The following is a 14,147-nucleotide window of genomic DNA, read 5'->3' on the forward strand; positions in this document are numbered from 1 at the left end:
CCCCCCCCCTTTGTGCAAAGTTATGTTTAGTTCTTCAAGGCATACGCAGCTGTATAGCCGGAGTAATTCATGTCTCAAATAAGAGGTGAGCAGTTAACAGGGTTTGGCCACTGGGACAGCTGGACTTTGATCAGACGTGATCACCCAGACCTACCAAATGCTCCGCTGGGCGAACATGGAGCCAATCAGTCAGGAAGGGTGAGCTGTGGCCGTCCCCAACACCTCCAGCCCACACCCGAGACCTGTCCTGTGTGTGCACAGGCGTGAAGGCATAGAGGGGCATGAAAGGGAAACCAGGCCAGACTCTGGTCTACAAACACCACGAAGATGCCCTTGCACACTTAACGTGCCTCGCCCTTGCACTGTTGCACTGCAGTGTCTTCCTTGTATTCTTACACAGACGTATCAAGGTGGGAAACACCTGGAGATCTTCACTGTTCAGGACAACTTCTAAGACACTAATATATCAAGAAACTGGAAGACTAGAAGCTTGAGTATCTGACGTATGCAGCCACACAAACCACTGCTGTGCCTGATGCTCAGTACTGAGCTGGAGTGGTGGGACGTGGGTTTGCATTTGCCTCCAAGAGTGCATCTTTCTGAAGTTATCAGAGCTGTACAGCTAGAACAAATCCCCTTCCAGCCAGAGCACAATCCAGAAAGGTTCGTTGTGAGTTGGCAGCCGGGCTGGAAATCCAAGTCTACCACAACATTAAAACTAATCACAGGAAGTTCATTTTCAGTCTCGGATCTGCTCTGTGGAAGGGCTGTGCATGATGTACTGGCTTTTAGGTGGTCTTCTTTTCTTCTTTTTTTTTTTTTTTTCCATTTCTTGCATGAGCTGTTACTCAGAAATGGCTTTCAAACTCAAGCACTGACTGTATTCAGCCAGTTGCACAATGGTGTCCAGCAATGCAACCACGGGTGCCGCTCTGCAGGTACAGCAGCACCAGCTGAAGAGCCCACCAGCCTGAGTGGACTGACACCCTGCAGCCTCACCCCAGCCCTCCACACAGACACACTGCTGAGTTTCCACCTGCTCAATGAGCTGGAAAGTTAACAGGCTGGAGGATTTGCTCCGTTTTCTCTGTTACTTGTTACTTGGGAGAGCACAATTTCTGTGCGTGCTGGACTGGCATGTCCTGGCAGCACTGGGTAGCACTGTGTATCAGAACAAGAAGCCAGTGCCTCTGAATTATTTACTCCAACTCACATGAACTTGCATTTCTCTTCCTTTTTTTTTGCACAGTCACCATGATGCTTGCTGCTCCACAAGTAAGCCGGAGCTACAGAAGACGCAGATGGTGAGGTTGCTTTGGGTGATCATCACAAAATATGAGAAGGCATTATCCTTTCAGCAACACGTTATTTCATTTCAGTTCATTACTGTGTAGCAGAACACCTCTGGAAGGCTTCTTTAGAGATGCTTTGGAGAGGGACATGGAGCAGGCTGGGTGCAATGGAGAAACAGACTGGAGGAACCAGGTGAGCAGCATTTGCCTTCCATTCCTCCTGGTGGGCTGGGCTTCATGTTCTACATTCAGGAGGTTTTGATGCTGAATAGAGGCATCCCTTGGGGAAAGAACAAATGAGAAACTAACTTTGTACTATTAATCTGGCAACATGGGCCTCGGTGGATTTATCAATCCTTAGTCACAATAGACTGGTGGGATTCAGGACCACCAGCTGGGTTCAGTTTCTAGTTTCCATTAAGAGATGGACTCGTGCATTTTCAGGAGGCTTTCTGTAGCAACTTCCCACCATCGTTCCCTCCATTTTCATTAGTAGCAGAGATGATGTCAGTGCAGCCAGTTCAACTATCCAACAAGACAACATCTATACATACTCATGGCAGTCCAGGGATTAAGGACACCACTTGCCAATCCCAGTTTTGTCACCAGTGGTTAACAAAGTAATGTAACAAACATAGCACTGTGTACATCAACCAAGACTAGCCAGAATCACTGGCAAAAAGAGGGAACCTCTGAGGGAAGCTGAATGAAGGTTGCAGCTTTGGGGTTTTTCTTGCTGCAGCCCTCTTGCCTGTTACAGAGCATAAAGTGTTGAGCTGAGGGTAGACCAGACAGTCTCTGGAGCCTAAACATGAAAAACAACAATCAAATAGGTGGTTTTGACTGTAGTGGTGGCTGAACTCCATGACTGACATGGCTTCTCTGAGCCCTGTGTGGATAATTAATAGTTGAGGAAGATTTGGAAGATCCTCACAGGACAATCACACGTGAATGAACAGGTACTGGACACCATGGGAGGTAGAGGGAAGAAATGTTCTTCACTGATCCTTGTTCCTCACTGCCCCAACTCTTCTGCATTAATTTACATGGCTGCAAAGAAGGTGTGAGGCACACTGAAGGGCCTTGCACGCACTGAGCACTTCCCTAAGTGAGTAGGGAGGCACAGGAATTGCTGAGCTGGCTGCAGGCTTTCCCTGGAGAGCTGTCTTTGCCAGGTAAGGTCCAGCCCCTCTTCCTGGAAGCTCCACTAATGGTATCTTGTCATAGAAGCTGCAACCAGTTGCTGCGGGTATGGTGGTGTTGCAGAGCTATGGTGGTGTTGCAGAGATTGGGGGTCAGAGCGAGCACAGAGTGGGTCCTCAAACCACTCTTCTCTCCTTGCTGGGTGAGTCCTAAACCAGTCCTGGTTTCTCTTCCACGTTGGGGCAGGAGGCCAAAGAGCCCCAGCACCTCCCAGTGGCTGCTGTGTGACACTCATGAACTCCTAGACATAAGGGTGCCTTTGTGGTAGTAGCAGTCATGTCTTCTCCTGGTCACTGGGCAAGTCATGCTGCTGGTGGGAAAGGGCAGACTTTGCAGGGGCCTCCCTGCAAGAAGGATTTTCTCCTCCGTGCTGTTTCAGATCTGCCAAGTGGAGTTATGTCGTGATATGGCATTGTGGGAAGCTGTCCCCTGGCCTGCTGTCATCTGTGGATCCAGACCCAGCCTGTACCCTGCAAACACAACCAGACAAAGTCTGCTCTGAGGGCACTGGCTTCAGCTAGGAGCAGACTTGCCCTGGAAGGGATGCCCAAGGCTGGGAAAGGGAGCTGGCTGGTTTGCACAGAAGCACCTCGGCTTTTATTCTCTGATCAGTTGAAGCCCTTAGAAGTGGCTATTAACAGTGGCTATTAACATACAGTGTGCATGAGCCTTGGCCCGTAGGAGGCAGAAGGACACAAGGTCACTAGCCCACATGACTGGATATTAGGAAAAAATTCTGCACTGAAAGAGTTATCAAGCACCAGAACAGGCTGCCCAGGGAAGTGGTGAGTCACCATCCCCAGAGGTATTTAAAAGATGTGAAGATGAGGTATTTAGGGACTCGGTTTAGTGGTGGGCTTGGCAGTATTAGATTTACGGCTGGACTTGATGATCTTAAGGGTATTTTCCAACCTAAATGATTCTACGATTCTATGATTCATGAAAAAAGGCCATTCCTTTCTTTGCACAGTTCTGCAGCGAATTGGTTGAACAGATCATAAAACCTTCTCCCCATCCTGCCAATGTCATGATAGGGCATAGAGCAACAGGGAGCCCTGGAGACAGAACCGTTAATGACTGAAGTGTCTAACATCCTAAGCCAAAGCTATGATTTGTACCAACCAAAGTGGACAAAAGCAGCTCATCCACCTCCCAAAAAGAAAGCTAAAACAAAGGGATCAGAAGGGCTGAGAGGATCAGGGAGAAAAGCGGCTGTCTGGGCTCAACTTCCACTGTGCATTAGAGCTTTCCTGACTTCAGAATCATGTGTCATGTCTTCTCTGGGCCTAGCAAGACCTCAGTCATGTCTTCCACATTGATATTCCTAACACAAAAACTGAGAGGGAGAGATGGGGCTGAGTCAGTTTAAAGGGAGCCCGATGCTCCCTATATGCACCCCCATCTCTCTGCTCAGCAAATCAGGCTATCTGGAGACTGAATGAGAGCGTGTTCCTCTACCACAGAAGGTCAGCAAGATAAAAATAACCCCCAAAAGCCTACATTCAGCTTGGAAGCACAGTGCTGAGCCAGGGACAAAGATAATAGGAAAACACAATAGTTCCTCAGAGCAGCCCTAAAATAATAGATTATAAATGGCCAAAGGGGGAGGAGAAGGGACGCAGGGCTATTTTATCACTATTCTAAAAGCATTCAGAGGAAATAAATTGGGCTCCATTTGATAGGCAGTTCTCAAAATCTAAAATGTGCTAAATATAATGCTGAATTTCCCTAAATACAAAGCATGTCAGCAAGAGTCCCTTGGCCAGCAACTTTTAAATATCTGTGCTTTTTTGCCCCCTCCACCCCCCCTTGTTTAGCCTTTGCCCCATGATGGTTATTTGCCTTTCTGGAGAGCTTAATCAGGAGCTATTAGAGACAGTCACTCTCTAAGCTGTATAATGTTAAAAGTCCATTAGCTCACCCCAAGCAAGGCTGGCAGGAGGGAGATGATGTACTTGCTGAAGTTGAACAAGCTATTTGCATGCTGAATATTTCTAATCACTGAGCAATGCCAGCAGAATGTGAACATTATTGCACTCAGCTGCCCAGCGACCTTTTGAACACGCTCGCTTTAATACGAAATAAATTGGCAAAATGTATCCAGCACTGAACCTGCAAAAAGGGACAGATGGGTATTTTTAAGCAGTTCTAGGCACCAACTATGCACACCTTTTAAAAAAAATAATGGAGAAACAATCATCAGCAAAGTGTATCTTCCCCTTTCCCTCTGCCACATTCACTTGCATTATGCATGGCTGCTTGTATTATGTATGGGTTAATAAAATATGACAGACGTCTGCTTACTTTTGGTCTGATCACAATCAGCTTGATCCAGCAAAGCACACATTCAAGCACATTTTCAAGTTCCAATGGACTTTAATGGGATTTGGGCCCCGTCCTGTGACCTTCCAGCCCCAGCCACCACCTCCTGGATGCTTTTGGTCCGATTTCCCAGCTGCCACGTGCATTCATCACAGTACAGCAAGCAGATTGGCGAGACACCGAAATAAACCTTCTTTACAGGAATGTTTTCGGAGGCTGCAGCTGAGTGGAGCCGGGTGTAAGCACCAGCCGCAGCCTCCGAAGAGCAGAGCAATGTGACCTTCAGGAATCTCTGGCCTTCTGAGGCTTTTAAGTAGTCATTTTTCCCTGTATCTGCAGATTTAACAGAAAATTTAACCAACCGATTGGAGGCTGCTAGCTACTGGTGCGTGCTTAGCACATAGCCCCAGTAGAGCATCTTGCGTGAAGCCAGCCACCCTGCACTGGTTTTAGAGCACAGTGCCCACAGAGAGAGTTTGGGGATCATTTCATATGGCCCACGACACTGGCCAACAAAAGCTGATGGCATATCTCACGTCAAGAGTAACTGCTGTCTTTCAGTGCCCGTTTCAGGCACTGATCTGTCAGTTTGTAGCAGACACAAGGCTGTCTCACCACGTACTATCGGCCTCCAGGAGGAGACCGAGAAGTAGAAGGGCGCAGAGTTTGGATACCTCTGTTGAGCCCAGAACCACCACAGCTGCCAAAGCAAGGTTGCTCTACACTGGAACAAGGCAATGAGGGCAAGAATTCAGATCAAAATTAGAGCTATTTCTCACAGTGAGAGAAGGACAATAGAAAAGACAGATTGTTAAAAAACAGCTCTTTCAATGGCTTTGGGGGACTGGCTTCTATTTTGGGCAGTGGATGGTTAAACTCCTGCCAGTATTTTGCTGAATCTTGTGCAAAGAGTGACTCTGGTGCTCGGTTGCCATTTTCTGGTTACAGTACCATTTCTTTAGGCTACAGTACTGAAAAATGTGGAGAAACCAATTTATCACAGCCAGCCAGAAGTGACTGAGGCTTCACATAACATGCTTGAAGGAGCAGACTGTGGGCTTTCACAAAGCTCTTGGGCTATTTATTGTTCCCTTCTGCTCTGAGTACTCCCCCCAACACAGCACAGAGTACCAACTCCCACTGGCTGGTGTTTCTGTCACTTCTGCAGCAGCTCAGGTGTCTCCCTGAAGAAGTGACAGGTTCTTCAGGGTCTCCCAAAAGAAGTGACAACAACTGGAACCAATGAAATGAGCTGCTTCTCCTGTTGTGCTGCTGATCAGAAGCCCTACAGAGAGAGCAAAGGCAAAAGCTTGTCCCAAGAGCAGGACCACAGCTAGGACCTCCAAGGAAGGTCACACTGAGAAATGGAAGTGGAGCCTCTGAAGGGCACTTTTTCTTTCTCCTCACCTTTCTGTTGCCTCAAGGCCAGATCTTCTTGGCTGGGACTCCCCCTCCTTTTAGCAGTGTAGGAGGGCAGTACAATGCAGACAAATAAATGGAACCTCCCACATTCTTTCACATGCCACCAGCTCCCCACTAATTGTCCCAGTCCTTTTGCAACATCATCCACCAAAAGGGAGGTAGCTAATGGGCAAAAGCAAGAAAAAAAAAATAATCTTTTTTAGTCACATTACCCCCCATAGCAGTGGGTGCAGACCTGAAGCTCCCATTGAGACATCGGCTCACAGCACTGATTTGTCTCCTCTTGACATCAGTAGGGAAGATGACTTCCCTACTGACGAGGAAAGATGATGCTTTAAACATGGCTAGTTTAAAGCAAATCCCCTCTTACTCCAGTGTTTGTCAGATTGGCCAGGTCTTTAGCCCCGTGGGGTTGGGTGCTCTAAAATGTTTGTGTGAAGGACCTTCCAAGAACTCCCCAACAGGAAAAGTACTGCGGTCCTCTTGAAACTTGTGGAGGGTAGTGAAGAAGAATAGGTTGTCAGTATCTAAACCAACTCACTACTTTGAAATCCCACACAAAGACCTGTGCATTTTGCAAGTCTGTCCCAGCACATACTCAAAGGCAAGAGGAGACAGTAGGAGAGGGAGAAAATAGAGCCTTTGGTGTTCTCTGATATAGAAAGCACACATCACCTCTCCAGGCTAGCAACCCGCTTCATTAAACCGAGCTATAATATGGGGAAAGGGGCAAATACTAGACTGAGATTCAAAACCACCTGGAGGTTATGATTCTGCAAGACAGATGGTCCAGTCAGCAGACATGATGTTCTCTCAGACCTACCTGGGAAATTGCTTTCCAGTCCAGTAACAAGCCAAGCCTCCTCTCCCCCACAAAAAAATCCCCAACACGCGCGTTTTTCTCACAATGTAGGAAGAACAAGATGGATACTTTTCAAAGTGTTTTTTAATTAAAAGCGGAAAAGGAGCACACACCAGAGCTTGATGTGGGCTAGCCAAACTGCTGGTCATCGGGACGTTGAACTGGCATGAGGAAGGCGGTGTTTCTGCTTAACCCAGGAGCACTGGCACAGACACTGGGACTCCCGGGAAAGTACTCTGCCTGCCAGGCTGCTGCTGCGTTGTACTGAGCGATCTCTCTCATGTGGTGATGGGAAACTTCATCCTGGAGCCCAGACTCTTTTTCCAACAGACAGAAGTCCCGGATACTGGGGAAAAGACCATTTCAACAAATCTGCATTTTCCAAGCACTTCTGGAGAGGAATCCCAGTCGGTTCTCTTGCCTCCCCCAGCAGGTTACACAGGTTTGAATGGAGACTCATCTTTGGCAATAGCCACACTGGTAGGACCCATTTCTGCTTCCCCTGAAGTCAATACATCTCCTTCCCCAGACCATAAATGCAGCTGCACCGGGGCTCACGATCACTAGCCAATTGTGCTTTAAAGTTAAATCCTCATCCACTCCATCTAGTCAGCAACTTCTGAGAGCTTCTTCAGGCTCCTGTAAGTGTGCACCAGTAAATTCAGGTAAATGTGAACATCTTGGCTACAGCAATGGGGTGAAGTTTTCAAATATGCCCAAGAGATGGAGGAGCCAAAGTTTTGTTTTAAGACATGACTTGGGTACTAGATCAGATATTGAAACCTCCCTGCCATCTAATAAAGCAGTTTCCAACGCTGCTGGTGTGTTGCTCCACCAGCCTGGTTTCTTTACCAGAAAGGCTGGGCTAAAAGGGTGACACATTTTTCATACACAACTTTTATCTGTTAGAATTTACTAGATATGCACCTCATTTGTCTGTCAAATATTTTAAAAATACTTCAACCTGCTCTAATAATCACATTTTAAAACATGCATCAAGTTTGGATCAGAACAGCTTCTCTGGGATAATCAGTAAGCCCAAATTGCTGATTTAAGGCCTAAATATCAGTCACTGGCCAGCCAGCCACAAAAAGTCACTCTGTCCTTGAACTCTTGGAAGTATTTTTGGCTCAGACTAACCCTTGTTACCATACATCTTATCCTACACACAAAAGGAAAGCGTATGTGTTTTTCAAGGCTACTGTTGCACCACAAGTTTACATACAAACACAACTTCTGCAAACATGAGACCGAAGTAAGATCTTGTATGTCCCAGGGTAAGTCAGAAAGTCCACAGGAGTCAAGGGAATGGCAACTGCCATAAAGGATCAGGCCTAATACATGCATTACAGAAGCAAGGTAGCTCCTTTGCTCGAGGTCTGGCTGATTCACTTTGCACATACCACTGCTTTAGCATTACATCCTTATCTAATGGTAAACCTGTTTCAACAACATGCAATACATATTAATGCAATATGCACTGCAACACACAATACGCATCCAAAGAAATATGCCAATGCAAAAATCTGACTTCTCACACATAGCAGGGCTAACAAGGAAGAGCCTTTTACAAAAGACAATCAAGAAATCACCTGAAACCATGAGACCCAAGGGGCCTCAAGCAATCTGCAATACTGAGACCTAATAACAGATGCTAATTCATGAAAGAAACACAAACAGTGGGACTGAGGTAATGGCAGAGATTTCATTAGTGCAATTAACATTTATAATGGTATGTTCTTTAATAGAATTTAAATAAGGCTTTGAATAATTACACACACTAAAACTAACATTCCATAACCTTATTCCTCATGGAAAAGCAGCAGAAACAACCCTCTGGACTGTACAAGGTCCAATTATGAACAATTACATTCAAAAAGTAGATCAAAACAGAAACAACTCTTTCACCCAAAAGCTGCATCATCATCTTTGAAGTCAACTTTCTCCCCTAGTGTGAGAAGCGTGAAGAACAGATGAACTGGGCTTCAGCCCAGTAGATTTGGCCTTGTCAAATTACCAGTAGTGCTTTCCAACCCAGAGTATCTTCTCATTTCTTTAGGGTGATGGAAGATCATGGAAAAAAAAGTGAATTTCCAAAGCAACGGAAGGTGACTTCTCCCTTCCTCAGGCCCAACAATGTACATAAATTATGGAAGGTTGAAAACAAGTCTACATTACATTGTGGCATGTGTGTTTACGGTGCATGTTCTTTAGAAACTACTCGCAGACAATGGGGCTGGGTGGGTGAAAAAAATCAAAGCAGCATATGAAATAGTAATATACTGTTTCAAAATCTGCACCGTCCTGCAGAACCAGGAATTATAATTTATTCAGATTGTTCTCAACAGATCCAATCTACGCTGGATATGTAAAAAACAAGAGACTAAGTCATCAAGGAAAACCAAATGAAAAAGCCTGCACACTGCAAGAGTTTTTAAAAATGGAACAAAAGAAAAAAATCCCAAGAAACACTGACGAAAGCTCAGAAAAATTTATCATCAATTCTGAAGTGGGGCCTTGTGACATCATCTGGGTTAATGAAGACGGAGATGGACTTCCCGGGGTTCTCAGTCACTAGCTGTTGCAACTTTTTGGCTAATCGGTCATCAGGCTGGTTGGTGTCCCCTCCATCTGACTGCGGGGAGGGGATGCTGGTGGTGCTGCCCCGCCGTTGGAGCTCTAGTGTTAGCCGGTTGGCTGCTTTGACATGTTCGATGGCAGTTCGAAGGTGTTCGGCAGGGTCTGAGCGGACTGAGGACAGCTTCCGCGCATGCAGCATGACAGTTTCTTCAGAGAGATGCTCCAGCATGTTGCACTGGGGGATGAAATAGTTAGGGCACATCTTGTTGACCAAGCAGTGCTGGAGATCATCAATAAGACCCAGGAGGAAATGGGCTGCGTAATCCTCCTGGGCCAAGTAGTTGGCTGGTAGCCTGTCGCAAGCCCACAGCATCATGCTCCGCAAATGATATGGACTAATGGCTTTGGGGCGGGACAGCAATTTGATGATGATAGCTTTGCAGGCCTGATAGGCTTGCATGAGGCTGCTGGAGATGCACTTCTTCAGCTGCACTTCACTTCTGGCAAATGACAGCCTCCATTCATTGTCCTTCTTCCCCTTGTAGGAACATGCAGGCACTAAGTAAAACCCACTTATGACTTCCTCCTCTGTGATCTTCCCATCCCAGAAGTGGTTCTCCATCAGCCAGCTCTGGGCCACAGCTGGCCAACCTTTGAAGGACACCACAGGGACAATGTCATACAGCATGCGGCTGCTGCCCACTCCCAAAATAATGGATATGATAGTCCCATTCTTTTCTACCTTCTCAACCTTTGGCATCCCTCGCTGAGGCTTTTTCTGGATCTCAGAGAGGACAATGCTAATGGAGTCATAGAACCAGTCTGCAACTTTTGTCGGAGAGAAGAAATAATTGGTAGCTCCGTTGATATGGTCCACGATCGTGCAGCAGTCCTTCCATTTGCTGATAGTTCCTTCATCAAACAGACGCAGGCTCAGCCAGGAGTGGCACAAAGCCGAGTGGCGCATGTCCAGCGTGACTGGTTGGTTGCGGTCATGCAGCTTCAGTGCGGGCACAAGCAGGGTGAAATCCATGTCATAGTCTGTGCCTCGTGCATAAACATTCAGCTCATCAAGATCAATGTCCACCACACCTTCCCGCACACCGCCTGAAAGCAGCAGGTACTCGTTGGCTACAGGCAGCTTCTGGTCAAGTTTCTGAACCATGCCTGCAAAAGAAAGAGAAGTCCTTTCAAAAGAAAGCAAACGGATCTGGGATACAGAATTTCATCAGGATTAAAACCCATCCCATGCCCAGCAAGAAAAAAGGTAACCAGAGGTATCCATCGCTGCCTGTGTAACACAAACATACATCAGGCCCAGCACTGAGCCAACCTTTAGTCCCAGCTGACTCAGGGCAGGGCTTTTCCTGCACTCCTGGGAAGGGGTGAAGTCCATCCTAAGTATGATACTGGGAGCAATGGAAAAAAGCAGAAGCCTCTGGTAAAACACAGCAAAGCTACTTCCAGGACTAATTTAACTTTTTAAACACCTTCTAAACCAATTTTTCCTGATATTGTCACTCATTTCCATGGTATCCAAATGTTTCTCTGACACTTCAAAGAGAAAAGAGGACATTTATTGACTCGCTGTTCTTATTTTCTCTCTGGGATAAGAAAAAAGCTGGACCAGCATCAGGGGGTTGGTTTGTGCATGAGTGAATGAATAGCTACAAATGGTAGTTCAAACAGGTCTGATTTTACAATTTGCTTTACATTTACTGATGCACAAACCAACATGAACAAAGGCAATACGTCCTCCTCTTAGGGAGGAACGGAGACAGGTTAAACTATCAGGCAATTGCAGAAGCCAGCTCTGAAATTGGTTCTTCAAGCTATAATGACAGTATCATGCCATAAAATATCTGATCAGATCCCCTGAGCACAGACATGAAGACAGATTTCTATTTTCATCACCAAACCCAGACTCTTCCCTTCACCCTGCACTGCCCGCGCCAGTTGCGCAAAGCCAGTTTTTCACTGTGTATTCTATATATACCACTATACTCTGTTCACAGCACGCGAACGGCAGGCTGAGAAGAGACTCCACACAGTAGCTGAGATATTAGCACCTCATTCAATGTTCAAATTAGTCCTGCACTTTGAGTGCTCTGTAGTCTGCTTCTGCTATCTGGGCTGCTTCACTCCTGGTGTTCGTCTTGTGGTTACATGCTCTTGATTCCTTTCCAGCCTCAGTTCAGACAACACACCCAGGCCACGAGGCAACTAAGGCCAGTGACTCTGAATGCAGAAGCCAAATCTTTTACACAAAAGGGACACATCACTATTTCTTACAAGCATAAATGTTCTAGTTTTTGTTAGCATGCATGACCTACTCTACCTACCGAAAGGCACTATAGTTTGTTTATATTAAGAGTGGTCAAATGGAGACCTTTCCATTATGAGGAAGCCAGTCTTAAAGTGACATCATTGGGAAGAAGTAGCCAGAGAGCTGCTGATCTCACTGTCAGACCAGGAACCACAAACAGATACATTAGAAGTGTTTCTTTACTGAAATGCTAACAGAAATGATCAGCACCAGTGTCTGAGCTCCCATTCTGGCATAGCCCCAGGTACTGCAGAGTCTTTCCTAGTTAATGCATCCCCATGGGATCACAGATACTGCCTGAACTGAGCGGGTCTCCCTAGAAGAGCGCAGCAGCAGCAGCACCCCAAGGTGCTGAGTGCTGCACTAGCCTGAGTGGCACTGCAGTGCTTTCAGGGAGATTCACCTGTCCTTTCCTGCATGCTAAGACAGAGGCAACGAAACATTACCTGCATGCACACAAGTAAGCCATGTCCGGAGCAAAATCTAAAGCTATGCTGACACTGATTCCTTGGAAGAGCCAAGGAGATTGTAGGAAGACTCCTGTGTGTGAAGGAGAATGCATCTTGGGGCAATATTCAGGGTAACTGTGCAATCTCCCATAGGAAATTCCTTGATAAATACACTTTACCTGTTTTATTGCTTCCAAGAGCACTGGACCCAGCCCATTTTGCTGCACTAAGCTGGGATGATTTTCCTGCCAGACAGGCAAGGACATAACCCTTTCCAGCTCCAGAGGCTGCAAGAGAAGGAAATAGCTCTGGGGGAGTGCTAAGAAACTCTTCCTGCTAAGTCCTGAGCTAATCCCATTCTGCGATCTTGCCACATGCTGTCGCATTCATCCTTAAAGGGTAATAATCAGGAAAAGTTTCTGTCAACCTCAACGACATTTTCTGAGGCTTAGATACACAGTGAGCTATGTTACCCTGATCTGTGGAGTAGCAAAGCCTTCCCAGGCTTCTCTACCCCTGAGGCCAAGTAAGCAGTAGTCACTCCTTCGCTGCACCTAGAAGAAGGGGATATCTAAAGGGTACCTAAATTGACGTGACTTCTGGAGAGAGTACTGACACACTGCTTCCAAATCCTGTCCTGGAACCAGTGCAAGCAGCCTCGGTGTTTTACACCCCGGCTGTAAGTTGAGTCCAAGACCCATGGAGTAGAGTCTGGGTTAATCCCATCATAGGGACAGAGACCAGTTGCTTTTTTCCAAGTATCTAAATCAGTACCAACCTTTACTGTGGGGCAGCACAGCTATTCCAGATTTGTAGGGTCCATCCTGCCTCTACGTTGATCCAAAATTTTCTGCTCAGGACTACGATCTGCAGCGTCTGCCATGCAGATCTGCAGATGTTCGTGAGAGGCAGACAGAATGTAACTGTCATACAGAAGAAACTGTTCAAACTGACAGAATTCAATAAAGGATGTATTTTTCTAAATATTTTTAAACTTGAAGGATAAAAAATGTCCTGTGAAGTTCTGCAGCATGCCCTTTGCACCAAAACTTCTATCCTATGGCACAGCCAGAGGCTTTGACTGAAAAAGAAAATCATACGATTTTTCTAAAAGGTAGAGATTCTCCACTATGGAGTCTACTATGGGATAAGTTGCTCTCCTTGGCCTGAAGAGATCCTCTGTCCTTACGTGGGAGCAACAGAGCTGACAATCTGACACCACTCAGCCCCTGCTTTCTAAATACCCCATGCTCATCTGCCTGGAAAATAACAGTAAACATGTATGATCAACCTCCAAAGCCAGATGCGAGCAGGAGCCACTCCTGTAATGCTAGTTCTGCATCATCTTCCAGCACTCCTGCCTTTGCTAGCACAAAGCAAAGCTTGCACTGGACAAAGCCTGTAGAGCCTGCTCTACTGCCAGAGGGGTTACAAAATGCCAGCAAGCACAGAGGATGCTTCTGCGTGGAAAACACTTCAGGAAGAACCATCCCTTACAGCCAGAGGCACAGCTCTCCAAGCACTGTCACATAGGTACACCCACAGAAGAGACACTTCTCTTCCCTATAGCAGAGAAAGAAAAGAGAACACCGGTTTCAAGCATCCTTGCAATAGGAAATTATTTCTGCCCAAAGAACACTCCTTACGCTTCCTCTAGGAAGAATGTTTTGTGTGCTCATCATTAAGTCTAA

At 46.3% G+C, this 14,147-nt stretch overlaps 1 protein-coding gene across 1 annotated transcript in view; it reads right to left on the reverse strand.

Moving 5' to 3' along the window:
* Positions 1-8,821: 8,821 nt before the first annotated feature.
* MB21D2 (Mab-21 domain containing 2) overlaps positions 8,822-14,147 on the reverse strand; it is a 60,427-nt gene continuing 55,101 nt past the window's right edge. The window contains exon 2 of the mRNA XM_009883368.1: positions 8,822-10,848. Within this exon, the coding sequence (XP_009881670.1) occupies positions 9,584-10,848 (1,265 nt within the window). The 3' untranslated portion in view covers positions 8,822-9,583. The remainder of the gene's footprint in view (positions 10,849-14,147) is intronic.

The sequence above is a fragment of the Charadrius vociferus genome, unplaced genomic scaffold (assembly GCF_000708025.1).
Source record: "Charadrius vociferus isolate BGI_N301 unplaced genomic scaffold, ASM70802v2 scaffold214, whole genome shotgun sequence".
Lineage (NCBI taxonomy): Eukaryota > Metazoa > Chordata > Aves > Charadriiformes > Charadriidae > Charadrius > Charadrius vociferus.